General features: G+C 35.5%; 2 protein-coding genes across 3 annotated transcripts in view; both read right to left on the bottom strand.

Annotated features, from left to right (window-relative positions):
* The window catches only part of LOC142342559 (AP-3 complex subunit delta-1-like), a 365,254-nt gene that overhangs the window by 320,144 nt on the left and 17,877 nt on the right, over positions 1–27,233 (bottom strand). The window lies entirely within an intron of this gene.
* The window catches only part of LOC142342562 (protein SCO2 homolog, mitochondrial-like), a 37,023-nt gene continuing 17,883 nt past the window's right edge, over positions 8,094–27,233 (bottom strand). The window contains exons 2-6 of the mRNA XM_075393933.1: positions 24,734–24,931; positions 22,377–22,578; positions 9,570–9,775; positions 8,774–8,955; positions 8,094–8,244 (exon numbers count right to left, since the gene is read on the bottom strand). Of these exons, the coding sequence (XP_075250048.1) occupies positions 8,145–8,244; positions 8,774–8,955; positions 9,570–9,775; positions 22,377–22,578; positions 24,734–24,913 (870 nt within the window). The 5' untranslated portion in view covers positions 24,914–24,931 and the 3' untranslated portion in view covers positions 8,094–8,144. The remainder of the gene's footprint in view (positions 8,245–8,773; positions 8,956–9,569; positions 9,776–22,376; positions 22,579–24,733; positions 24,932–27,233) is intronic.

The raw sequence follows: 27,233 nt of genomic DNA, 5'->3' as shown, positions 1-27,233 counted from the left end.
TTTTGTTCTCTTTTCACAGTATCACAATAATGGGAGTCATTTGATTTACATATTTTGTTGCCTTTAAAAAGGGCAAACGAAGATTTTTATTGTTTTTAGTGATCAGCTTAATTTTTAATTGATCGCTTTCTTGCATAATTTTTTGTGCAAAATTTTAGTTTTTGCCTGTACTTGTCGTTTTTTTGTAGTCGTATGACATATCCCGGGAAATGAAAGGCCTCAGTCGCTCTCAATTACGGTATAAAAGACTCATTTGATGGGTAAAATTCTAATCAGTTCGAATTTAATTCTTTTTTTTTAAAAAGCAATGTTTTAATAAACTTTGCCCTTTTGCTTATTTCTAGTCGACTTGTTGCCAAGTCGCATTGAGGAAAAGTCCCATATTTTGTTCAAACAAAGTGCCGATTAATCTTCCGAGTATAAATTTTATCTGATGCCATTTTGATTTGGTTATTAGTGGTTTTCAAAAAATGGACAAGGAAGTTTGGTCGTAATTAAAATTTGTAACTATTTGATTTTTATTGCCGTCTTTTCTGGTAGTCATATTATGGTTGCCACAGGTCTCATAAACCCTCTAGAGTAGATTGTTTTATTCTTTCAGTAGTTTGGTGAACGATATGTTGATATGTTAATTTTTTAATCTCTTCCTCATTTGGTAGACAATTAAGTGAAAAATGTAGATGAGCGGGGTCGGAACTTAATGTGCAAACGCACATTACCGAGCCTCCTTGTTTGACATAAGGATTTACTATGTAATGACATGCGCTCTGTAATGGGGGGGGGGGTGCACATAGCGCGAAGTGCAGATTTAGCAGACTTTGATAGACGCGTGGGGATATCCAACATTGCAACAAACGAGACATAAAACTATCATCTTGAACGAGCCTGCTGCTTTTTGAAATTTGAACAGAAATGCGTATCTTTCATTTTCATAAAATTACCTATTCAGTTTCTGTCCATTGGATAAAAATGAGCAGAAATTCAGCAATTAAAATTCTGATCAACGAAAAAAGGCCAATTGAAAAAGTGATCTTGAAAAGACAGGAAAAGCTAACACGTGACTATGACTAGTAGCGATACACAAACTCATGTACAGGGACAAACAAGGGGGGGGGGGGGGGGGGGGTCAAGCTTCAAACTTTCAAGATTAAGAACCACCCTTAACACCATAAAATTGTCTCCTCAAAACAGTTTTGAGCTTTGGTGAATCACATTCTTAGAGAATGGTAAGGCGTAAGGCTCTAAGAGCACTTAATACCTTCCGGGAGCTACCTGTTTATCCCATTTGAAGACAAAAGTCAAATGGGGTCAGGCGAAAGAAAAAATCGGTGAAACGAAAAATCGCATAAAAAGATCACAGGACTAATATAATTGCAACAAACTTTGTTTGAGATCAATAAAAAAGAATGCATCGATCTGTGGACAAAAAGTTTTCAACAATCGATCAAGATTTTTTCATTACGAAAATCATTTTTCAAACATAAATTTCATTAAAGATTTTCAAATACCTAGTCACCAAAATGCAATTAACAAACATAGCTGGCAGATTGCCAGAAAATAGTCGCAATAGCTTCGTAGTTCTGCAGTCTCAACAAAACAAAAAACACAGACCAAAAAAATTCGTCTTTTCATTGAAGGATATATTATATTTTGATTAAAAATATGTATAAGTTTTTGCTGCCTCTATTAGCTCCTCTCTAATAACCTTCATTTAGAGTGACACACACCCATTTGACCTTATCTCTTTGAATTAAAATAAATAAAAGTCAATTTCAAAGTGAGGAAGTCGTTTTTGTTGAGTGAGGTAAGTCAAGTGTGACTAAAAATGTAATCACGCAAATGAACAAAACTCGCTCCACTAAGAGTAAAAATTGACCTCACGCACGTACTTCAGTTGAAATTGCATGGACCAATGAACAAAAAGCAAACTTAAGAGGTTGTGACATCATATGGTCGTAATAAAAATCGCGACGACGAAATAAAAAACATAACAGGACAAGTCCTGACGTACAATTCAAAGAATTTTCATTGACTAAACAAAAAACTAGACAAAGAACGGACTATGAATGGATTGGGAAACCCATTTAGAAAAAGATCCGATCCAAAAAATTGAAAAAACTGTAAAAATCAAAGTGAAATTGCCGCTTGCGAACAAAAAGCGAGCAAGCGAAATTTTGTTCAAAAACCGTTCTCTCACTCTACTTTAAATTTAGAGCGAAAAATTTCACGCCACAAAACCACTCGCTTTTTCGCTCCACTTCCTGTTTCGGCGTGATCAAAATCACTATTCCAATTTGACTTCAAAAATCATGAAAATGTGTGAACAGATCTTAAAAAAAAGACAGCGCCCCCATACAATTCAAATTCTTTGAATTGTAAAAAACCATGAGAAGGCCAATAATAGCCCCAGCTATTGCTGTGCGGCTATTAATAAAACAATAGGATTAAAGTAAATCGTTTCCAAGTTAATTTCCTCCTGGATTGAAGCGGATAGTTTGTATTTAACCGCTATTGTGCAGTAAAATTTATATTTATTTGAATGGTTAAAGCAAACATAGCCGGCAGACTGCCAGAAAATAGCCGCCGTTGACGCCCGTGATGAACATCGGGATTGCAACAGAAGAGAAAAGAAACATTGACCAATTTTTTGTTTTTTTAAGGTGAAAAAGTTTTCTAATTTGGCGTGCAGTTTCAGTTAGATTCTAAAACTATACTTAATTCAGCTTCTAAACTGAAAACTAATAAGCTTAATACCAATGTCAGCTAGCAAACACTCCAATGAACTTTGAAAACCAAGTTCTCAGTGACTTAATGACCAGGCTTTATCGGTTTATCCCGTCTCTTTTGATTTTGCTCTTTTGACTTTGACAGTATTCACCACATTGCGTAATTGAATGTGTGAAAGAATTGAAAATCCATTCAGTTGAAATAGTGAGAGAAGTAAGTCGAAAGTCAAAGGTGAACAAATTCAAACTACACTTAAGTTTTAAAGTGCAAAAGTCATTTTATTGAGTGAGGTAAGTCACGAATGATCAAGATCTAATCACGCAAATAACCTAAAAACTTTCGGTAAAGCGAGTGGGAAATGACGTCACGCGCGCAAATGCCGTTAGTGAGAGGAAGAAGTAATTCAGAAAATTTGACATTTTCAGCTTTGCTGTGTGAACAAATGTAAAACGAAAAAAGAGCGTCAGACGACAAAACAAAAAAACAAGAGCACCGCAATATAGCTTCGCTCAGCTTACAGCTTCACAGCTATAAAAACATAGCAAGACAAGTCCTGACGTACAATTCAAAGAATTTTTATTGAGTTAACAGAAAACTAGACCTAGAACGGACTATGAATGGATTGGGAAAACCGTTTAGAAAAATCCGATCCAGAAAATCGAAAAAACAGTAAAAATCAAAGTGAAATTGCCGTATGTGAACAAAAAACCACAAGCGAGAAAGCGAATTTTTGTTCAAACACCGTTTTCTGACTCTACTTTAAATTTAGAGCGAATAAATTTTACGCCACAGAACCACTCGCTTTTTCGCTCCCCTTCCAATTTCGGCGTGACCAAAATCACTACTCCAATTGGACTTCAAAAATCATGAAAATGTGTGAACAGATCTTAAAAAAAAGACAGCGCCCTAAAACAAATCACATTCTTTGATTGTAAACATACCCGGCAGATTGCCGGAAAATAGCCGCCGTTGATTCCAACAAGCATGATTGGGATTGAAAGAATAGAAGAAATTGAAAAAAAAGATTTTTTGTACAAACACATTTTTTTAAACCCGATTTATTTTGATGGCATTTCGTAGTTGAACATAACGTACTTCTGTTTCTTAGAGAGAGGCTACAGGGGCTACTATCAATACCAATAAGCATTAGAGATCGTAACTAAGACTTATAGGAACGACGTTCAAATAGCGGGCATCTAAAATTAGCCTTTATGGGTTTATCCCGCTTCTATTTCTGACTTCAATTTTTAATACTGACTCTGTTCATTTTGAATTGCTTTGCTTAGCAACTGATGTTCAAAATCACTTTTAGCAGAATGAGAGAAGAGAGAAATAGCCTAGAGAAGTCAAAAAGATATCACGCAAAAGGTTGAAAAAGCGGCAAAATGAGGTAAAGCGAAACATTTTCTTACTCGACGAAGTAAAATAACATAGCAGGACAAATCCTGAAATACAATTCAAAAAATTGAATGAAAAACTCAGACGCACTCTACTTGACCAGCAGATCAATTCAACAATTTCAGCCAGAACACAAACAAAATCAACATAAAATTGAGAAACAAAGAAACAAAACTAAACAAAAATATACTCGTTGCTAAAAATCGTGAAGTTTTTAAACCTCAGGCAAATTTTTTTGAAATACCTATTTCAAAAAGATGTTAAAAACCAATTTTTGTTTCTGAAATCGGTCCAGTATCAGCAAGACCTGAAAAATATTCATTGGCCATTGAAGATCGATTAACTCGAAAATGACCAAAAATTTTTTTAAAAAATCAATTCCAAACTATAAGGAAATGTTGCTGAAAACCGTGATATAAATATCTTCAGAATCAATTCTGTGTCTCTAGAGGCTATCCAGTAACCCAATTCCAAACTTTAAAACTCATAGATCGGTGGACAAAATTTCAAAAAATAGAAATTCGTTCTATTAAAAGGATGAAAGCCATTCAATTGCCCCCTAGCAACTATTTAATAACATACTATCAAACACTGGATGAAGTTACCTGGCTACTGAGGCAAGAAAAAATAAAATACAAATATTTTGAAAAAACTTGAAATTGCAAATTTTATCAAAAAACTTCTAAAAGTCGAAAGGTTGAATTGTTGAAAACAAATCCTTTGAAACTAAAACCCATGCAGTAAGTTTTTATGAGAACGTGGAATATGTTTTCTCGCACTTGAGAATAGACGAATATCAAAAACTGACAAAAACTTAAAAACCTTATAAAAAAATGCAGATTTTATCAAAAAAATGCTAAAATTCGAGACAATAAAATGATAAAAACCATTCCATTATTACTAGAAACTATGCAGTGCCCTATTAACAAACCTCAAAAAGATTGCCTGGTCCCTGAAGCAGGAAAAACTGAAAAATAACCAAAATTTTTGAAAACCTGAAATGCAAATTTTGTCAAAAAAAAATTAAAATTTGTGATATTCAAAAGTTGAAACCTATTCCATGACAACTAAAAACTTTTCAGTAACTTATTATCCAACCACTGATGAGGTTTTCTTGCCCCTGAGACTCAAACAACTTGAATAATGACAAAAAATGTCAAAAACTATGAAAAAAAAGTTTTGTCAAAAAATGCTAAAATTCATGATGGCGAAAAGTTGAAAAACATTCCATTACCATTAGAAACTAAGTAGTAATCTATCATCAAACCCCTTATCCAACCCTACATGAGGTTTCTTACACCTAGGGCCAAAAAACTCAAATTATGAAAAAAAAACAGGAAAAAAATTGCGAAAATTAGTATCATTTTGCGTGTTTGTGTTTGTACTACCAAAACATATAGCTGATAAAATTGGACATAACAACCATTTTTGTCACGCAAAAAGCATTCATCAACTGTTAAAAATTTCAACCTAAGACTAATAAAAAAAATCTCAAACAAATCACAAAAAACAAGAAAAATTGCAGCATTTTGAGCCCAAAAACTCCTAAAAATGACCTTTTAACCTTAAATTAAGGCCATCCCCGCAGCTGCACCACTACAAGCACTTGAAGGACTACTAAAGCCCACTTTGGGCCTCTAAGGAACCTAACGCCCGCTGGGCTTTACCTGTTTATCCCGTTTTGAAAGATCAAAGTCATTGAAAAATGTGTGAACACATCTTAAAACATAGCAGGACAAGTCCTGACGTACAATTCAAAGAATTTTCATTGACTACACAGAAAAACTAGACCTAGAAAGGACTATCAGCGAATTGAGAAAACCATTTAAAAAAAATGGTTTTCTCAATTCGCTGATAGTCCTTTCTAGACTATCAATATCAAAATGCCGCATGTGAACAAAAAAACCACTAGCGAGAAATGAAAATTAAAATTCAAACAAAAAACTAGGCCTACAATGAGCGGCGAATGGATTGGGAAAACCATTTAGAAAAAAATCCGATCCAAAAAATCGAACAAACAGTAAAAATCAGAGTGAAATTGCCGCATGTGAACAAAAAACCACTACCGAGAAACCGAATTTTTGTTCAAACACCGTTTTCTCACTCTACTTTAAAATTAGAGCGAAAAAAATTCACGCCGCAAAACCACTCGCTTTTTCGCTCCATTTCCTGTTTCGGCGTGACCAAAATCATTACTCCAATTTGACTTCAAAAATCATGAAAATGTGTGAACAGACCTTTAAAAAAAACATAGCCGGAAGAATTCCGGAAACGACTCGAAGTGAAAATCTATTTATCCGCCATCCAACTACTCATCAGAAAAAACTTGCCTCCACTAATTTATGATTTTCTTGAAACCAAACCATAAAACAAAAAAGTAAAAAAAATCAAATCTGTTGAAATATGATAAAAAATCTGACCAAATTTTGTCATAACTTGAGATCCCGAAATAACTATCTCTGCCAAAATTACTTCATCAAAACAACTAGTACTTACTGAAACCACTTAAGTGAATGTTTTAAAAATACTGGAGGCCAAATTATGAAAAGAAGCTCTTAAAAACAACTTGCACTAAATAACTGGAAAAAGTTAGTAAATTTCTTATTAGTACAAAAGCATATAAATCCAAAGAAAAATTCTTTTCAGCGAATAGAGCATCCAGATGCTCGCAAAACAATAGACATGTCAAAATAGTCTAAGAAATTTGTCTCACAGAAAAAAAAAACCCGAAAAACTGCAAAGAAAAAAATTAAGAAAAATAGTTCCAACAAAAAAATGATTGATATCCAAAATTGCCCACACTTATTACTAAACAACTAGAACAACTATTATGAACCCTAAAACTCCACAAATGCCATAAAAAATTAAGGGCATAGAAGCGGCATTCAAAAACAAATTCAACAAAAAACTATAAACTAAATGAGTTTTTTTTAATAGTACAAGGAAACATAAAGCCCAATAAGGTTCCTTTGCAATCAGAGCAATGAAAAACTCGCAAAACAATGGGCAAGTTATAAAAGGGTGGGTAAGACACTTGTGTAAGATAAAAAAGAAAAACTGCGAAAAATGAGAAAAATGGTTTAAAATTTCTCAATTTTTTGGTCATTTTTCTTTGGAAAAAAATGATTTATACCAACAAATATTTAGTCAATTGGTATCTGACAAATCTTTAAGTAACAAGCTTCTATTCAAATCCCACTTAAAGCAGTAAAACAAAAAAAAACAGGTAAAAAATCGTTGAATTTTGTCTAAAAATCAGCAAAACTGATCAAAACCCTCCAAATTAGCATTAAAAATCAAATTAACTACTTGAAACCTTCAATTTCTATCAAAACAAACCTAAAACTAATACAATATCATAATCAAACCTCATAATATTCAAAAGTTGCAAAAAAGCCGCACGTGAACAAAAAAATTTCGCTCGCTTAAAAAAAAAATTTTTCACACATCAATTTCTCGCTCTCTAGAAAACAGCGATATGAACAAAAAACCACTCTCTTTTCGCTCCACTCTTCATTTTGTTCAGCAACAAAATCCCTCCAAAACTTTTCACGTGTTTCATTTCCCGCTTCAAAATTCACTCCAATAAAATTGATTTAAAAAAAGGAGTTCTTCAATACTCCTTTTCGAGTCGTAAAAAGACAGCGCCTTAATACAATTCAAATTCTTTGAATTGTAAAACAACACAGCGCACCAATACAATTCAAATTCTTTGAATTGTAAAAAATAGGAGCGCTATAATAACCGGCTGAGCAGATGAGGGCGGCTATTAATAAAAAACCAATAGAAGGCCAATAATAGCCCCAGCTATCGCTGTGCGGCTATTAAAAAGGAAATGTCCGCTATCATATTGTTGTTTTGTTCCCGGCTTCACGAAATCTTGGGAACAATTACACCACTATTGTCAGTGCACAAGAAATGCCTCCATGGGTCAAATTTGACTAGATTTCTAACAAGACGAAAACCAATGAGCGAGTAGAAATTGAATTTCAACAATACAATAATCACAGTCACAATTATCATCTGAAGGCAGCAGAATATGGTTTGTCATCACTGACAGGCTTGTACTTGTTCACATGCTTCACTATGATATCGTACACCTTATCCAGGTCTTGGTACCTAAACATACATCTTTTTGGACAACGCCAAATTGAATTAAATGAGCAAACCGTTTTTCAACGCCAATCTGCATCTTTTAAAAATGAGCTAGAATGACTATTTTTCATTCTATTTTTCGGCAGATAACCGAAATAGCTACAAAATAGATTTCAGTGCCGTAGACTCGATCGCGAATATTTAATATTAATTTTCTCTTTTTTGCAATAATTCACATTTCTCATCCTGAAGCATTATTTTCACCAGCATTTATTAGTCATCTGCCCTTTATTCAAGTCGAAAAACCTGAAGTGACAAAAAAGTTACTGAAGGACGCATAACAACTTTTTCACACCGTTTTCAGGTTTAAATCTTCTCACTTTCTCATTCAAACATCAAAAAGCCCTACTAAATATAACACTTCGTTATATTTGTGTCATATTTGTTTTTATAACCAACAAGACACACAGCTACAATAATTGCTTCAAATTTCACTCGATATCAATTAAAATCTTTTATTTGTATTTGTGTCATGTTTATTTCCATAGCCAACCTAGTGAACATTTCCATGATTCGCCCGTCGGGTGAGACTAAATACGTGATGATTGTGTGATCCACAATGTAGTCCCCATCATCGTCAGCCGGATTGGCCCTGGCGTACACCCCAAATGTACCAAACAACTTGCTCATCTGGTCAGCTGAACCCGTTAGCCCAATAAAGTTCGGATGGAAATCCTAGAAAAATTCAGATTTTTTAATATTTCAGATTTCAGATCTTTTCGCCACAAATCAGTTTTTTTTTACTGTAAGATCTCTCGCGGCTTTTGGCGATAAGTTCAATATTTAATTTCAATAAATTGTCTTGCCCAATGAGCACGGAGACTGAAATTAACTACCAAAGTACAAAATAATGCTGGCCATGAGGACTATACTGCAGCAATGAAAACCCGATTGTGTGGGTTGCAATTTCAAGATGTGTGCAAATGACAGTTTGATCTGTTCTGATTTGAACTGATTATAACTTTGCGATTCACAAAGATTCCAGAAAGATGTTAAACTAATGAGTTAACTCAACTTTTTCCTTTTTGAAATTTATTCTTCCATCGTTCAAATATTAATCCTTTCACTATTGAAACATTTTCAAATAAACTGAAAAATCTGTTAGCTTAAAATTTGATATAAGTTAGAATATCGCGTTTAGAAATGGACGAATTGAACTTGCGCCCACCTTCAAATTCTGCGTAGTAATGAAAAGTTGCAAATCTTTGAAAATTCGTCAAAATTTTAGATGAAAACTATGGAGCGAAAGCGTAAATATGAGTTTAAAATAAAGTAGAACAAGAACTTACACTAAGGTATTTCTCGATCTTCTCTGCAGAATCTCTAAATGGATCGACGGTTATAAAAACAGGCTGCAGTTCAACTACTGGCTTGCATCTGTCAACCGTGGAACTCAGATTCTCCAGCACCTCCGGACAAATGTCTGGACAGTTAGTGAAACCGAAGTAGAGAAGCAGCCATTTGTCACGGAAAGTGCGGTCAGTAACAGAATGACCTACAGATAGAAGGGAAAAAACATAACCCACTAACGTCGGGCGAATTGCTCTCAAACGACCGGTGAGCCGTTGGCTTCGTCAGTAGCTAGCCACGGGGGGAGGGGGGGGGGGGTGCACCGGGGGTTGATGGGGGGGCAACACTGGGTTGGGGGTGGAGGCAATAGTGGGGTTGGGGGTTCAACAGGAGGGGGGGGGGGGGGTCTTCAACCTCTTAGAACCGCCCTTCACACCATAAGTTTAAGTCTCCAAAACAGTTTGAGCTGAAACAGAGCAGAAAGGCTCCAAGAGCACTTAATGCCCGCTGGGCGCTACCTGTTTATCCCGTTTTTGAGGACAAAAAGTCAAAAGCGTCAGTCGAAAAATCGGTCAAGCGAAAAATCGCATTAAAAAGACCGACAGGACTAATATAATTGCTACAAACTTCGTTTGAGAGCAATTAATCATCAATTATGCGTCAAATCGCATCGCTATTCTTAACTTTTATTTAAATAATGACATTAAAGGTCAATTCATAGAAACGCTTTGTAAGGTCTAAGAACCGCCCTTCACACCATAAGTTTAAGTCTCCAAAACAGTTTGAGCTGAAACAGAGCAGAAAGGCTCTAAGAGCACTTAATGCCCGCTGGGCGCTACCTGTTTATCCCGTTTTTGAGGACAAAAAGTCAAAAGCGTCAGTCGAAAAATCGGTCAAGCGAAAAATCGCATAAAAAAGACCGACAGGACTAATATAATTGCTACAAACTTCGTCTGAGAGCAATTAATCATCAATTATGCGTCAAATCGCATGGCTATTCTTAACTTTTATTTAAATAATGACATTAAAGGTCAATTCATAGAAACGCTTTGTAAGGTCTAAGAACCGCCCTTCACACCATAAGTTTAAGTCTCCAAAACAGTTTGAGCTGAAACAGAGCGGAAAGGCTCTAAGAGCACTTAATGCCCGCTGGGCGCTACCTGTTTATCCCGTTTTTGAGGACAAAAAGTCAAAAGCGTCAGTCGAAAAATCGGTCAAGCGAAAAATCGCATAAAAAAGACCGACAGGACTAATATAATTGCTACAAACCTCGTTTGAGAGCAATTAATCATCAATTATGCGTCAAATCGCATTCCTATTCTTAACTTTTATTTAAATAATGACATTAAAGGTCAATTCATAGAAACGCTTTGTAAGGTCTAAGAACCGCCCTTCACACCATAAGTTTAAGTCTCCAAAACAGTTTGAGCTGAAACAGAGCAGAAAGGCTCTAAGAGCACTTAATGCCCGCTGGGCGCTACCTGTTTATCCCGTTTTTGAGGACAAAAAGTCAAAAGCGTCAGTCGAAAAATCGGTCAAGCGAAAAATCGCATAAAAAAGACCGACAGGACTAATATAATTGCTACAAACTTCGTCTGAGAGCAATTAATCATCAATTATGCGTCAAATCGCATGGCTATTCTTAACTTTTATTTAAATAATGACATTAAAGGTCAATTCATAGAAACGCTTTGTAAGGTCTAAGAACCGCCCTTCACACCATAAGTTAAAGTCTCCAAAACAGTTTGAGCTGAAACAGAGCGGAAAGGCTCTAAGAGCACTTAATGCCCGCTGGGCGCTACCTGTTTATCCCGTTTTTGAGGACAAAAAGTCAAAAGCGTCAGTCGAAAAATCGGTCAAGCGAAAAATCGCATAAAAAAGACCGACAGGACTAATATAATTGCTACAAACTTCGTCTGAGAGCAATTAATCACCAATTATGTGTCAAATCGCATGGCTATTCTTAACTTTTATTTAAATAATGACATTAAAAGTCAATTCATAGAAACGCTTTGTAAGGTCTAAGAAACGCCCTTCACACCATAAGTTTAAGTCTCCAAAACAGTTTGAGCTGAAACAGAGCGGAAAGGCTCTAAGAGCACTTAATGCCCGCTGGGCGCTACCTGTTTATCCCGTTTTTGAGGACAAAAAGTCAAAAGCGTCAGTCGAAAAATCGGTCAAGCGAAAAATCGCATAAAAAGACCGACAGGACTAATATAATTGCTACAAACTTCGTTTGAGAGCAATTAATCATCAATTATGCGTCAAATCGCATCGCTATTCTTAACTTTTATTTAAATAATGACATTAAAGGTCAATTCATAGAAACGCTTTGTAAGGTCTAAGAACCGCCCTTCACACCATAAGTTTAAGTCTCCAAAAAAGTTTGAGCTGAAACAGAGCAGAAAGGCTCTAGGAGCACTTAATGCCCGCTGGGCGCTACCTGTTTATCCCGTTTTTGAGGACAAAAAGTCAAAAGCGTCAGTCGAAAAATCGGTCAAGCGAAAAATCGCATAAAAAAGACCGACAGGCTAATATAATTGCTACAAACTTCGTCTGAGAGCAATTAATCATCAATTATGCGTCAAATCGCATCGCTATTCTTAACTTTTATTTAAATAATGACATTAAAGGTCAATTCATAGAAACGCTTTGTAAGGTCTAAGAACCGCCCTTCACACCATAAGTTTAATTCTCCAAAACAGTTTGAGCTGAAACAGAGCAGAAAGGCTCTAGGAGCACTTAATGCCCGCTGGGCGCTACCTGTTTATCCCGTTTTTGAGGACAAAAAGTCAAAAGCGTCAGTCGAAAAATCGGTCAAGCAAAAAATCGCATAAAAAAGACCGACAGGACTAATATAATTGCTACAAACTTCGTTTGAGAGCAATTAATCATCAATTATGCGTCAAATCGCATCGCTATTCTTAACTTTTATTTAAATAATGACATTAAAGGTCAATTCATAGAAACGCTTTGTAAGGTCTAAGAACCGCCATTCACACCATAAGTTTAAGTCTCCAAAACAGTTTGAGCTGAAACAGAGCGGCAAGGCTCTAAGAGCACTTAATGCCCACTGGGCGCTACCTGTTTATCCCGTTTTTGAGGACAAAAAGTCAAAAGCGTCAGTCGAAAAATCGGTCAAGCGAAAAATCGCATAAGAAAGACCGACAGGACTAATATAATTGCTACAAACTTCCTTTGAGAGCAATTAATCATCAATTATTTGTCAAATCGCATCGCTATTCTTAACTTTTATTTAAATAATGACATTAAAATTCAATTCATAGAAACGCTTTGTAAGGTCTAAGAACCGCCCTTCACACCATAAGTTTAAGTCTCCAAAACAGTTTGAGCTGAAACAGAGCAGAAAGGCTCTAAGAGCACTTAATGCCCAATGGGCGCTACCTGTTTATCCCGTTTTTGAGGACAAAAAGTCAAAAGCGTCAGTCGAAAAATCGGTCAAGCGAAAAATCGCCTAAAAAAACCGACAGGACTAATATAATTGCTACAAACTTCGTTTGAGAGCAATTAATCATCAATTATGCGTCAAATCGCTGACATTAAAGGTCAATTCATAGAAACGCTTTGAAAGGTCTAAGAACCGCCCTTCACACCATAAGTTTAAGTCTCCAAAACAGTTTGAGCTGAAACAGAGCAGAAAGGCTCTAGGAGCACTTAATGCCCGCTGGGCGCTATCTGTTTATCCCGTTTTTGAGGACAAAAAGTCAAAAGCGTCAGTCGAAAAATCGGTCAAGCGAAAAATCGCATAAAAAAGACCGACAGGACTAATATAATTGCTACAAACTTCGTTTGAGAGCAATTAATCATCAATTATGCGTCAAATCGCATCGCTATTCTTAACTTTTATTTAAATAATGACATTAAAATTCAATTCATAGAAACGCTTTGTAAGGTCTAAGAACCGCCCTTCACACCATAAGTTTAAGTCTCCAAAACAGTTTGAGCTGAAACAGAGCAGAAAGGCTCTAAGAGCACTTAATGCCCAATGGGCGCTACCTGTTTATCCCGTTTTTGAGGACAAAAAGTCAAAAGCGTCAGTCGAAAAATCGGTCAAGCGAAAAATCGCCTAAAAAAACCGACAGGACTAATATAATTGCTACAAACTTCGTTTGAGAGCAATTAATCAACAATTATGCGTCAAATCGCTATTCTTAACTTTTATTTGAATAATGACATTAAAGGTCAATTCATAGAAACGCTTTGTAAGGTCCATCCAACGATTGCTATTAAAATGGGATCAATAAATTAAGATCTCGAACTCATATCGAATCATTCGGACCAAAACTGGTCAACAAGCAACAGAAATTCACATAACATTTGCACATCCTAAACCAACATAACCAACTAATAACCAACGAAAAAGACAGCGAGGCTCGCAAATGTGCTAAAAAAATACAACCAAATAATGTCAGAAGAAATGCTCTAAAAAGACAATGTCTCCTTCTAGACCAACATAACCAACTGGATTGCCAAAAATAGATGGACAGGCCTGCAAATGTACCTAAACTATAAAACATAACCGACTAACGTCGGGCGAATTGCTCTCAAACGACCGGCGAGCGGTTGGCTTGGTCAGTAGCTAGCCACGGGGGGGGGGGGGGGGGGGTGCACCGGGGGCTGATGGGGGCAGCACTGGGTGGGGGAGGGGGCAAAAGCGCGGTGGGGGGGGGGGGGTGGAGCCAATAGTGGGGGTGGGGGGTCAACAAAGAGGGGGGGTGTCAACCTCTAAGAACCGCCCCTCACACCATAAGTATAAGTATAAGTCTCCAAGACAGTTTGAGCTGAAACAGACCTGAAAGGCTCTAAGAGCACATAATGCCCGCTGGGCGCTACCTGTTTATCCCGTTTTTGAGGACGAAAAGTCAAAAGCGTCAGACGAAAAATTGGTCAAGCGAAAAATCGCATAAAAAAAAGACCGACAGGACTAATATAATTGCTACAAACTTCGTTTGAGAGCAATTAAACATCACCAATTATAGTCCGAGGAATTCACAAGGAAGAGGGGTGGCTCCCGGATTCTACCCTCACTTAATTAAGGCGTGCGTGTTTGATGCTAATTGACTTCATTAACAGGGAATTAATTGATTTGAAGCAAGTATCGCAATTGCGTTGTTGAGCAACCAAAAATGTGCCAAGACTTAATGTCGCATAAACAGAACAAAGTAACTGCTTTAAAAATTCTTTAGGGACCAATTAGCTCAACTTGACGCATTTTTGATTTAATCATTTGATTAAACCTTCGCCAACTTCTTTGCCCACATCAATTTCAGGTCTAAAGTTTAAGAATGAATGACAGTTTCATTGCAAAATTTTAAAAATTATCGAAAGAAAAGATGGATCAGATAAAAATTTTCCAAATCACTGCTCACTTGCTCGATTCTTTTGCCAAAAAATTGCAAAATTGTGGAAAAACGAGAGCGCAATGAGCAGGAAACACAGATGCTCAATAAACATTAAAAAGTATTGTATTAATCATTTTTTTCCAGCTGTTATTTAACTAATCGAAAAAAAAACATCACAGAAATTCACTTAGCCTAATTGTTGTGATAAACATATTAAATAGCAATTCGTTGCTATATAATAAGGACATTTCAGTTGTATAGTGAATAATCGACGAATCGAACAAGAGCTGGGAGCCCGTAAAGGGATTTTAGAGGTTCGATTGATGTTATTTCCATGGTGCTTATCATTGTTGCAAGCTGTCTCTTTAATGCTGTGAACAGGACACCTCATCGGACACTACTAAAGTTTAAATTAACCGTTCAGACTTTTTCAAAGAAGAGCCTCAGCCTAAATAACAACTGTGAAAACAATCTTAACCTGCAACTATTATTGAGAAAACCCCCCTTGAATAGGCTATCTGATCTAATTAGTTGGCACGATGTAATCAATAATAGTATTACACCACATCACAGCAACAAGAATCAACCTCTTTCAATTGATAAATTCAGCAACTCACTAAAGATTTTTGAGAAACAACTTACAGCTATTGTTTACAACCGTAGATTTGGAACACCTGATTTATTCGATAAACTGGTCCAATTGAATATCTGCCCCATCTTGAGTGTCAAGCGTCAACTTATTTCACATCGCAAACGAACATCATATTATTATCAACAACAACTACAGCAAATACATCCATCATCCCAAACCGAAATCAACTTATTGAGAACGGTATTGCGCCACAAAGATAGATTAGATAAATTGACTTTGCAGAAACGATCAAAAAGCAGAAAAAGAAAAAGCAAGAAGAAATCGAAGAAATAATGTTAGTAGTGCCCTGTGTCTTGTTGATTTAGTTTATAATAGTATTATTAGTGCGGTTTTTTCTTATTATTATTATTATTATTATTATTATTATTATTATTATTATTATTATTATTATTATTATTATTATTAGTGTTATTATTATTATTATTATTATAATAATTATAATAATTATTATAATTATTATTATTATTATTATTATTATTATTATTATTATTATAATTATAAAGGCCTATCATACACATCAAAAATAATTATTGGGGTGTATCATACATAGTGAATTATTGAGGTCGTATCATACACCGAAATCCTCAAAGTCACTTTTTGAACTGAAAACGTTCAGATGTCTTGTGTGCGCATTTTATCCAAGCCCAAAACAAACCTGCATGCTGAATTTCAGCCCTACACAAAAACTAAAAACCACTAATAATTGACTTCAAAATTTGCTTAGCAAATTTTTAATTATTAAGGGTTTATCATACAAATTTTTGTGAATTGACCACTACAGGCCTGAACTGCCAAGAACTGCTTCACGAATGAAAAAAGTGGCCTATTTTAGAGCTCCTTTCTAAAAAAGGGCTGTTTTTGAACACTTTTGGAAAAAATTATTTTTAACTATTAGGTCGCACTATACAGCCCGATTTTGTAAAAAAAAAGTTATTCCCACTTTTCTCAATGCGATAAACTGGACATTCGGCAATCTGTCTCGCGAAACGTAGCTTTTTACTCTAAAATTCGGTCTTTTTTGCTCATAGTTGGTATACCGAGCGATAAACGCCGTTGCCAAAGCAACATCCCTGTTATATGGATATACAATTCATTTTTCATTAGTAATAATTTTTTCATCTGCGAATTCGGACTCAATGAGTTTTTTGAAGTATTCGTCTCTACTGAACCTCGTTCCCCGGTAGAACCAAACAGAGCCATCCTTCTGAAATGAATCTGTGGCAAACAATCCCCAATTTTTTTATCATAACAAATTTTACAAAAAATTTATCTTGATCTGCATAGAGATATATCTCTACGTCATCTTTGTCCACTTTATCAAAACTCGGCAAATTTTGCTTCTCGTTTCTCTGCTTAGGTTCAATGAGTGAACTGAGCGTAGCAACGGTAATTGAGTTATCCAGTTCATCAAGTAAACACAATTCTTCGAGTGAAATATCAACTATTGTAAAAAATTTCTGAATCAAAATATTTGATTTTGAACTAAAATCAAAAATTTTTGTCAAAACCAGTTCAGTTTAACAACCGAGGATTTGCATTGGAATATATGACCCAAAAATATTGCCAACAACAGGTTTCCTGACTCATAAGGGCGTGCTTCGATCAGAAATCACAATAAAAACTAAATGAATGATGTGTTTTCAACAATAAAAACTCACATAATAACATCGCTACTACCCTACGAACAGGCTGTTTCACGGATTGAAACCCTAAAGCCCAGTAGAAAGCCCTGTTTCGACTTTTGTGGGAATAAATAACAAGTTTTTCACAAAAAAATCACCTCAGACAATTTTTTTGTATGATGCGCCCTTAATAATTTTTTTTGGTAATATTATTACTGAAAAATTTTGAGCACCTTTGGGGCTCAAATTTTTTTTCTGTCGATGAAATTGCGCCTAATATCCTAATATATGTTCAAAATTTCATTCAAAAAAGTAGTCGGCTCGGGGTTGGCGGAGGGCGTATCATACAATGATATTTTAAAACCGGCCCGGGCGTATCATACATTTTACATTGTATGATACGACCTCAATAATTATTATTATTATTATTATTATTATTATTATTATTATTAGTATTATTATTATTATTATTATTATTATTATTATTATTATTATTATTATTATTATTATTATTATTATTATTATTATTATTATTATTATTATTATTATTATTATTATTATTATTATTATTATTATTATTATTATTATTATTATTATTATTATTATTATTATTATTATTATTATTATTATTATTACTACTATTATTATTATTATTCATTCTTACTCCTCCATTGAATCCAATAAATTTCGAATTTTGGATTTAAATACCTTTACTCTCGCTGCTTCCTGAACCGGTTTTAGAGATTTAATTATCTTGGAACTGATGATTGAAGCCGCTGATTGTAAAGATCTAAGTGATTTATTGAATGCAATCAACGAAGTAGTTTTCGCCAATACTTGCATTGAATTACCCAACGTCAGTATATTATTCTGAAAATAATAACTGACGGTGTTAGTTGTACAGAAAATTATATTGAATTCGTTTGTCCTCAACCATTCATTTGGCGCTGTTGATAGCAAATATATACTTTACTTCTAGTTCTCTCAAGTTGCCTATTTTCTTCTCAAATTCTGGAAAGGAAGTATATAATTTTTGAAACTAGTGCTTTTGTATATAAATTTCTTCCTGCAATACACCAAAATTTCAACTGCAAGAAACATCCGATTTATTTGAAAGAAATATGAGCCAGGACAATGCCTTTGCAGTGAGTGAACCCAATGTATCGGTAAATGAAGCAATGGCAACTAACGATGAGTTATGGGAAAGCGGATTAATGAGCAACGACAACCAAGATGTCCTTCCAACTTTAAAATTTCAAGGCAAAACACCCTCTTCGCTTAATTTGCCAACAAGCACTCATCCTGTAATCCAGCAACAAACACCACATAATAAGGGGGAAAAAAGAGGATGTGCTGTTAAGTCCCGTAAATGAAATTTCACTAGAACCAGCTGTGGTGAAATCAATTGAAGAGAGCATTCACAAATCAATCACTAGCCTTATTCCAACTATCATGGAAACGATTCGCAGCGAATTGAGAGTGACGATAGACGAAATAGTTGACAAAAAAGTAAATGAACTGAGATCAGAGATGATGTGTGAGCTGGATATACAAACTGCGGACGCCAAATTAAAAACACTCTCAGAACCAGAAATTCTTGAAATATACAATAGAAGGGAAAATATTAAAATTATTGGGCTACAATCAATACAACGTGAAATTTATGAGGAAACGGCTACTTTGATCCGAGAACTAGCTTCTGAAATGGACGTTCAACTTGATGAAAGAGATATTTGGATTGCACATCTGTTACCATCAAAAAGTGCAAACAAACCCGTAATTGTCAAGTTTACTAGACGTGGCAGCAAGATTAACATGCTCAGATGTAGACGAAATTTGAGGTCTTCCAGCAAATATGGAAACGTACGAATTTACGAAGAGCTGAGTAAAGGGCGTTTGATTTTTTTGAATCTGATAAAAACTGACCCGAGAATTGAAAGCGCGTGGTCGAGAGAGGGTTAATTTTCTACATTTGGAAACTTGAAGGAAAAACTTTTAAGTTCAAATGATGTTTTCCTCAGAAACAAATTACGACCACACTATTTCCGAAGCCAATCAAATGGAAATAAGAACGGATTCCAATCAAAACGAACAAAATTTTTTTCGTCGCTAATGATAATGTAAAAAATCACATCAACCGTTTGAATAACATAAATATTGTAAACGTTAATATTAGATCAATTAGGAAGCATTTCAATGATCTGGAAGCTTTTGTTTTAAGTCAGCAGTGTCAACCTGATGTGCTGTGTATAACGGAAACATGGCTTACTGATGAAGACGACCCTGGTTGCATGCTAATTGCAGGATATACGTGTTTCCTTGTAAAAAATCGTAAATTTAGAGGGGGTGGGGTAATGATTCAATGCAAACCAAGTCGCCAAAGTATTAAGGAACGCGAAACAAGTTTTGATGAATCACTTTTTGCTGATATTAATATAAGGGGTTACAATTTGAGATTAGCTGTTATTTATAATCCACCCAGAACGAATAAAATTGACTTCATTGAAAAATTCGATCGATTTTTAGAGAACAATAACTCAGCCGATCAACCAATGATCGTTTGTGGGGATATGAACCTCGACATAAGCTCAAGAAACCGACTAACTCAAAGCTATTTAAACCGCATTGAAGCAAATAATTTTAATATAAAACCTCTCGAAGCAACACGTGTGACCCTCAGCTCAAAAACATGCTTGGACCATTTTATTTATCAAAATTTGTTTAATGAAAAAGTGGAAGTGCTTGAAAATGCAAGGTAATGCTGATCATTACCCAGTTAAAATAATGCTGTCAGCAAAAATTGAACGAGAAAATACCAGAAAGTTTTTTCGTGATATTAGTTTTACAAAAAACCCTGGTTTTGTACTTGAATATAAAAAACCATTGCTACAACATATACAAGCCAATGAAGATCTCATATATCAAAATAATTGTCCTTGCTCAGCTTTCAGCGAATTCTCTCGACTTTTCCGGGAAGTAACTGATTCTTTTGCTCCAATGAGAAATGCAAAGAAGAAATCCAAAATGCCCTTATGGTTTAATAAACGTTTAAAGAATTTACGAAGCAAGCGAGACGAGGCACACTCCAAATGGAAAAGAGAAAAGGAAAACACGAATCTACTTGAGCAGTTTAGAAATCGAAGACAGTTGCTTGAGCAGGAAATAAAAATGGCAAAAAGGTCCTTCTATCTGAATAAATTTAATTCTGGTTTAGGAAAGTCTCGAAAGACTTTCAAACTTCTGAATGAGTTGAAAGGCAAATCTTCAAATTCAACTAACATACCGCTTCTGAGCTCAAGCTTCAACAATAAAATTGAACCAACAGATGAAGATAATGCAAATTTGTTCAATAAATTCTTCGCTACTATTAGATATAACATAAATAAACACCTAAAAAAGCCTTTTACTCCGAATTTTCTATCTGAAGAAACCTCTGTGTTTTTTTACCAGACAACTAAAATGGAAGTAATAGGAATTGTGGCGCAGCTGGACAACAAATTTTCGTCAGGCGATGATCTAATAATTAATGTTCTAATTAAGACTTCGATGGAAGTAGTAATACAGTACTTAGTCTTCTTAAATTTTCTATTCAGAGGGGAATTTTCCCAAAAGAATTGGCAAAAGCAAAAGTTTTCCCGCTACATAAAGGAGATTGCAAACTGAAAGAAAACAACTATCGGCCGATTTCACTTCTAAATGCCTGGAAGTGAAATCGGCGTAAACTTAGAAAAAACAGTTCAGATGAATCTGAAAGCACTATCCGTAGACACGACATTTTACATGAACTCCGATAATATACCAGTGAAACCTGTGTGCAAATACTTAGGAATAAATTTAGACAGAAAACTCTCATATCAGTACCATATTGACTTTGTGAAGGAAAGACTCAGTAAGCAATGTGGAACCGTCCATATACAACAAAAAAGCTGTTGGAATATTATATTACTAATGTTGCTCCTATCTTGCAGTATGGTGCTTTAGTTTATTGCTGCTGCAGCTACTCGTCTCTAAAACCCATCTCTCTTTTACAAAAGAAGATACTTAAGCTTATTCACTTCAGAAAAAAAAGCGATTACTGCGACGATTTATTTGCGAAGAATTCAATCTTAACAGTTTATGAACTACGCATTTACGAACTTCAAGTTTGCTCTGAAAGCTATAAACAGTCAACGCACGCAAGATTTTTGCAATAATCTTTTCACTTTTAAACAATCCTGCGTAAGGGTGACCAGAAGGTCCAATCTGAAATTGTTAGAAGACCCCTTTTGTAAACGAAAGATTCATAAAAATTCCATTCGGTTTCGAGGTGCTAAACTTTACAACAGACTGATTAAAATTGGAGTTATTTCATCAGGCTTGGATTTGTCTTCTGGAAAGAAATTATCCAATTTTTGCCACCATGTAAAAAACTCCTATTTAGTCAATAAAAATGAACTAACAAGGTTCATATTCGAATAAAAGTCAAACATTTTAGATATTTGAAAATCAAAAATTTAATGCGACTGCAATATGATGACTAGTCAATCCCTGGATCATCTTTTATCGTAAAAATGTTCTTTCCTCGCTGGACTTTGCATTGATCTCTTTAGAAATACATATAATCAATACTACTCCAATTGTTTGTTAGTTCGAGATGCACTGAATTTAAATGGTGCTACTAGGTTTTTAATACATTATGATTGTTACGTGATTATGTTAATTTGTAATTAGTGGCAGATTGATATAGCAGATCCGCTTGATCTCGTTATCTGTCCTCGCTTATTGTTGATTTGTATCACAATAACGAAATTAAGTCTTTCTTTCTTACTTAACGACTGAAAAGACAAACTGAACAAAACTGCTTTTACAATCTTGCTGAAAAAATGAGTCGTTTAGCCGACTTAAAATGATCAGCTTTAAGAAATACAGAAACGATTGAACCAGTGGCAACCCGCAGTTTTGTTTGTAGAACTGTGAATAGTAATAAATGCAAAATGCAATTTTTGCGATAAATTTAAATACGCTGCTGTGATGTTTGATAGTGGGGGGGGGGGGGGGGGGGGGGCTCACTGAATTGTCCATTGCGTGGATCATACCCATTTTTTTGCGTGTTTTATTTTTAAAAAAAATTAAAAAATATTCAATATTTGACATGAACATACAACAAAAGAAATGCCTGAAAACACTGACCTTTAGTATCGACAGCCTGAAAGAAACCAATCTTGCGCTTATTCTTGTCATCGAACTCCGCTTTCTCTTTTTCCTTCTGTTGTCTGTCTTTGGTTCTCTGGTCTATACGATAGAAGTAGTAGCCGATGAGTCCAGAAAACGTTAAAAAGAATAAGGCGACTGAAGGTTTTGAGACATCTTTACCACGTTCCCACAATGACTTCTTCCTACACAGTTAGGGATGTATTTTTGTTCAATTGTTGACAAATTACGTCACTATCGACCAATTAATTTTATGCCAAAAACTTAATAACGCATATTTCGGCCAAATAATAAATATAATTGTTCATCCAGAGAAAAAGTATGAAATTCTCCATGTTTTTGCAGTCGACAACATTTATCAAGGTCAATTATATTTAGGGTCACTTTCAGGGTCAATTTTATGCCAAATACTTCACTTATCCCTGCATAAAAATGGTCAGACGAAAAAAAAACTATCAGACGACAATTCGTTAGTACAAAAAATGCATAAAAAAGAACAGGACTGATATAATTGCTAGAAACTTCATCTGAGAGCAATTAAAAATTCATCAGAATGGCATAGAAGGCATATTAACTGGACAATAGCCACAGATTGAAAGAATTCAGCTAATTAAAGAGAGTGAAAATAAAGAATGTTCAACACAAGTTCTGATAGGGGTAATTTCAATTCTGATGCTGCATTGGCGTCAACTTAGAGCTTATCCTTGACCTATTTTTTCAATTTTAGAAGCGACCAAAGTCAGCTCAAATTTTGCATCTTTTTGTAGAAACCAACGAAACGTCAGCTGCTGTATAAGGCTGTTCAGATTATTGTGGAAAAAAAGAGAGTCAACCATTCAGTCAAGGAAACAATCCAAAAAATATTTTTAACCTTTAATACAAAAAACGATCATTCAAACTATTTTTGGGAGCATTTATTATATTTACTCCTGAAATAAAATGGACTAAAACATGGCTCGACGAATCAAGAAGGCACTGCTAAAAACAGGTGGTCGAATTCCAAAAAATAGCAACGAGAGCTTGTGTCTCAAAACACAAATGAAAAACGCGACCTAAGAAAGGCAGAGAAAAAACTATTATATGGCTACTTCAATTCATATGGCCTTATGTACCGTTAAACTGCCCCGAAAATATACTAAGCGATCCTTATTTCACATTTCTCTTTCTAATAAATTAAGCAAAACTCTATAAGGGAAAGGTAGTGCGGAAAAGCTAAAGAGTGAGGTAACTCAACCGTGACCGAAAAACATTCACGCGAACAAACTCCAAAAGTGTAAAAACGACACCGCGTAGGCAACTTGCATTAAAAAATGCATTAGAAGAAAAAAAAAGATTCGAAGTGAGCCTGACATCAGAGGGCCTTCCGAAAAGTTGACAAAGATTGTCTTGTTGAAAAAAAGGCCAACAATAGCTGCGCCTACCTATCGCTGTTGCAGTTATTATTAACCAATTCAACGGATTTTAACATCATTTTCACCTATCTTTGGGCAGTTGAACTAGCAAAAATTTATAATATTCTGAACAAGTACACTGATCCCCTAAATTTGTGCACCAAAAAATTTGGTCCTCCAGCTTTAAAAAAAGAGAAAAATCGGGAAACAATTGACGAAAATTAAAAACATAACCGATTAAAAGTCGGAAGAATTGCTCTCGAATGACTAGTGGGAGCCCTAATGAACTGCAGACTGCTTCAGTCGTGGAGGGGGGGGGGGGGGTGGGCGGTGGAAATAACCACATTAGAGGTTAATATCTACCACTATTAAGATTTAAAGTGAAAAAAGGCGCTCTTTTCATTTGACTTTTAGTATTAAATTGCCGCCAATTGAGTTCAGCTGCTTGAAATTGTGATTGAGAGGGAATTTTAGATCACGCGAAAAGTCAAGGGCGTGAAAGTCACTCGAAAAGTCAAAATAGTCAAGCGAAAATTTTGCATAGAAAAAGACACACACGTTTACAATAATTGCTATGAACTTCGTTCAAGAGCAATTAAACAGTAATCAAGCTGGTTCATTGTCATTGTGATTTATATGATATCCTGTTGACAAAGATTATATACGATTTCCTACTAATAATATGCCAAATTAGAAGGAGCAAGAACAAATGTAAAATCTAGTTTATGAATTTTTTATTCGCAAACGGATATTTGAGTATTGCAACTATTATCAGGGCTTTCTTGTGGTAAACTTCCACTAATTTGTGCGCAGAGTGAGTAATTCCAAAAAATAGTCTGACAAAAGTCAAACGGTCAAATAAACAATATGACAAAATGACTGCTCCCAACTGTAGAGCAATTAATGATTAACATCAGCACAGTTCATGCGGTGAGGTAAAAACACATCCCTAGATTGTTTCCAATTAAAGGTTTCAAATCTATTTGCCGAACTGAGCAGATAACGGCGATAACACTGGTTTGGGCTCAACAAGGAGACGAAAAAGGATGTTCCATTATTTCCTTGTATGTTCACGCGTCTGCAACAGTGTCTGATCACAGCCAATCTTGTTGCGTTATTCATCATGAAAACATAACAGCTCTAAAAGCAAAAACTTATTTTAGAACAATTTTTTGATGCATAATTGAGACTGGTTAGCATCTCCTCTACACCGGCTACTCAATTGTTTTGCATCCTCTCAAGGCTCTGCCTTTACTAGTTTTGTTATCCTCCTAAACTATACAAAACGAAATTCCAGACATGGATGCTCGACCGCTAAATTGGCAATTTTTTCTATAGAACGCTGCCATAACAAAAGTTTAAAAACGAGTGACATTTTTTGGAAATGTGGGGCGGGGGGGGGGGGGGGCTAGGACTCGGTCCTTAGGACAATGAATTTGTCCCTTCGACAGTTTCAGTGAATCGCACTTAAGCGACTAGCTTAGTCGTAAGTCTCTGAGAGAACTTCTCAGCAACTTAATTCCCTCAGGGCTTTACCTGTTTAAGGATGAACACGCAAATGGTCAGACTAGAGAAGTCCAGACAAAAACTCGGTCGTACGAAAATTGCGAAGCCGAAAAATTGTTCAGACTTCTCTCGCAATTGATCTGAGGGCGATACAATTCATTTATGACGAAACAACTAATCACTGCATTTGAAAAGCTCGTCGCGAAAGATCGTACTAAATGGTGTCAGTGACAAAAGTGGCTGAAGAGCGGCAAGAACAGGTGAACAAAACCACTCTTTTGAATTCTGTTGCATGAAAATCAAAAATCGAAAAAAAACTTTAGACGAAACAGAAAGAACATTTGCTCCGCTAAAAATGAAAGAATTTTCATTGAGCAAGTAAAGAACTGGATTTCGATTTGATTGAGAACAAATAAAAACCGTTGAGATAAATTCTACAAAACACACAAAAAATAAGTAACCGTTTCCTCACTTAACTTTAAAAACGATCGTGAAAAACCTCGAACTCGAGAAATAGTCGCTTTTTAAATGCTACAGCGTGACTAAAATCCCTACTCCAATTTGACGTCAAAAGGCTTATTGTATGAAAAGATCTCTGAAAAACATAACTGTAAGACTCCAGGATCGACTCAAAGCAACTCGAACCAAGCAAACGACAATAGTCGCAGCCTGGTAAAACTATGTACTCAATTACAGCATTCACTTAAAAATAAGAAAAATCGGATACTTTTTTCAGAATTTCTCCACAAGCTGCTGCTCCAAAACACTAATTCCGAAAATACGGTAACATTATCGCTACCTTGAACCAAAAATGGCCCACATGATTAAACATAAACCGACAAATGTCGGAAGAATTGCTCTTGAACGAGAGGCGAGGTAATTTAATTCATGGTCTTTAGTCTAGATCAATTTTTCTTTATGGGTGCAAAAAAACTTTGACCCCACCGAGATTCAATCACTGACCTCTCGCTCCATAGCCACCTGCACTAACCACTGCGCTACGAGTCACAAAATTTCGCTCTGCTGCAACCGATTTTGCATTCATATTAGCGACTTCTGAGCACTAGATATCACTCAAAAAAGATGAACAAAAGCGTAAAAAAGTCACTTGAGAAGTCGAAGAATGTTCTAGAAGAAAAACGCAAAATGGTCAAGCGAAACATTTGCATAAAAAAAGACACACACGTTTACAATAATTGCTATGAACTTCGTTCAAGAGCAATTAATCAAAAAACTAACAAATAAACTAAGAAAACAAAAGAGAATGCAAAACGGAACAGTGGGAACAGGAAACAATTCAAAATAGTCGAACATTTTATAAGGAAAATTCTCAAAAAGTTACGAAGTCAAAATCGTGCTCTTGACCGTTGATTAAGCGCATGACAGACGGCGCAGTAAGCTCCATTAAAAAACCACAAAAGCGAAAAAAAATCAAGCACTAGGCGAAAAAACTGAAAGGTAATTAATTTGTTGTTACAAAACTCTTTACAAAACAACAAAAACCTCTTAAAAATCGTATAACCTCTTTAAAACAGTCACATCTGAGCAAAAAAAAGGAACATAGCAGATTAACGTCGGTCGAACGAATTGCTCCCAAACAAATAGCGAGCGGTTGCCTTTCGTAGTCGCTACCTTAAGCCCATCTTTACAGAGAGGGGTCAAACCCATGGTGGGAGACACAAAGTGTGAAGAACAGTGACAAAAAGACTCAAAATTGATTAAGTGTGAAGGGGTACCCTTACCGTATAAAATAGCTCTTCGCACTGTAAATCTATGCCTAGACATCAGGGTCTCGTGGGGTCGCACAAAGAACTCACATAGAATTTAGAATACCAAACATGAATAATAATAATAGAAAGCGTTTAGAACAGTGACAAAAAGGCTCAAAAAATTGCATCTAAAGGTCTCCCCACCACTAGCTCAGATTTTTTGCACCTAA

Source organism: Convolutriloba macropyga, chromosome 7 (assembly GCF_964194025.1).
Source record: "Convolutriloba macropyga chromosome 7, txConMacr16.3, whole genome shotgun sequence".
In the NCBI taxonomy this organism is placed as follows: domain Eukaryota; kingdom Metazoa; phylum Xenacoelomorpha; order Acoela; family Convolutidae; genus Convolutriloba; species Convolutriloba macropyga.
Note: the sequence above shows the minus strand (reverse complement) of the source record. Positions and strands in the feature narration are given on the sequence as shown.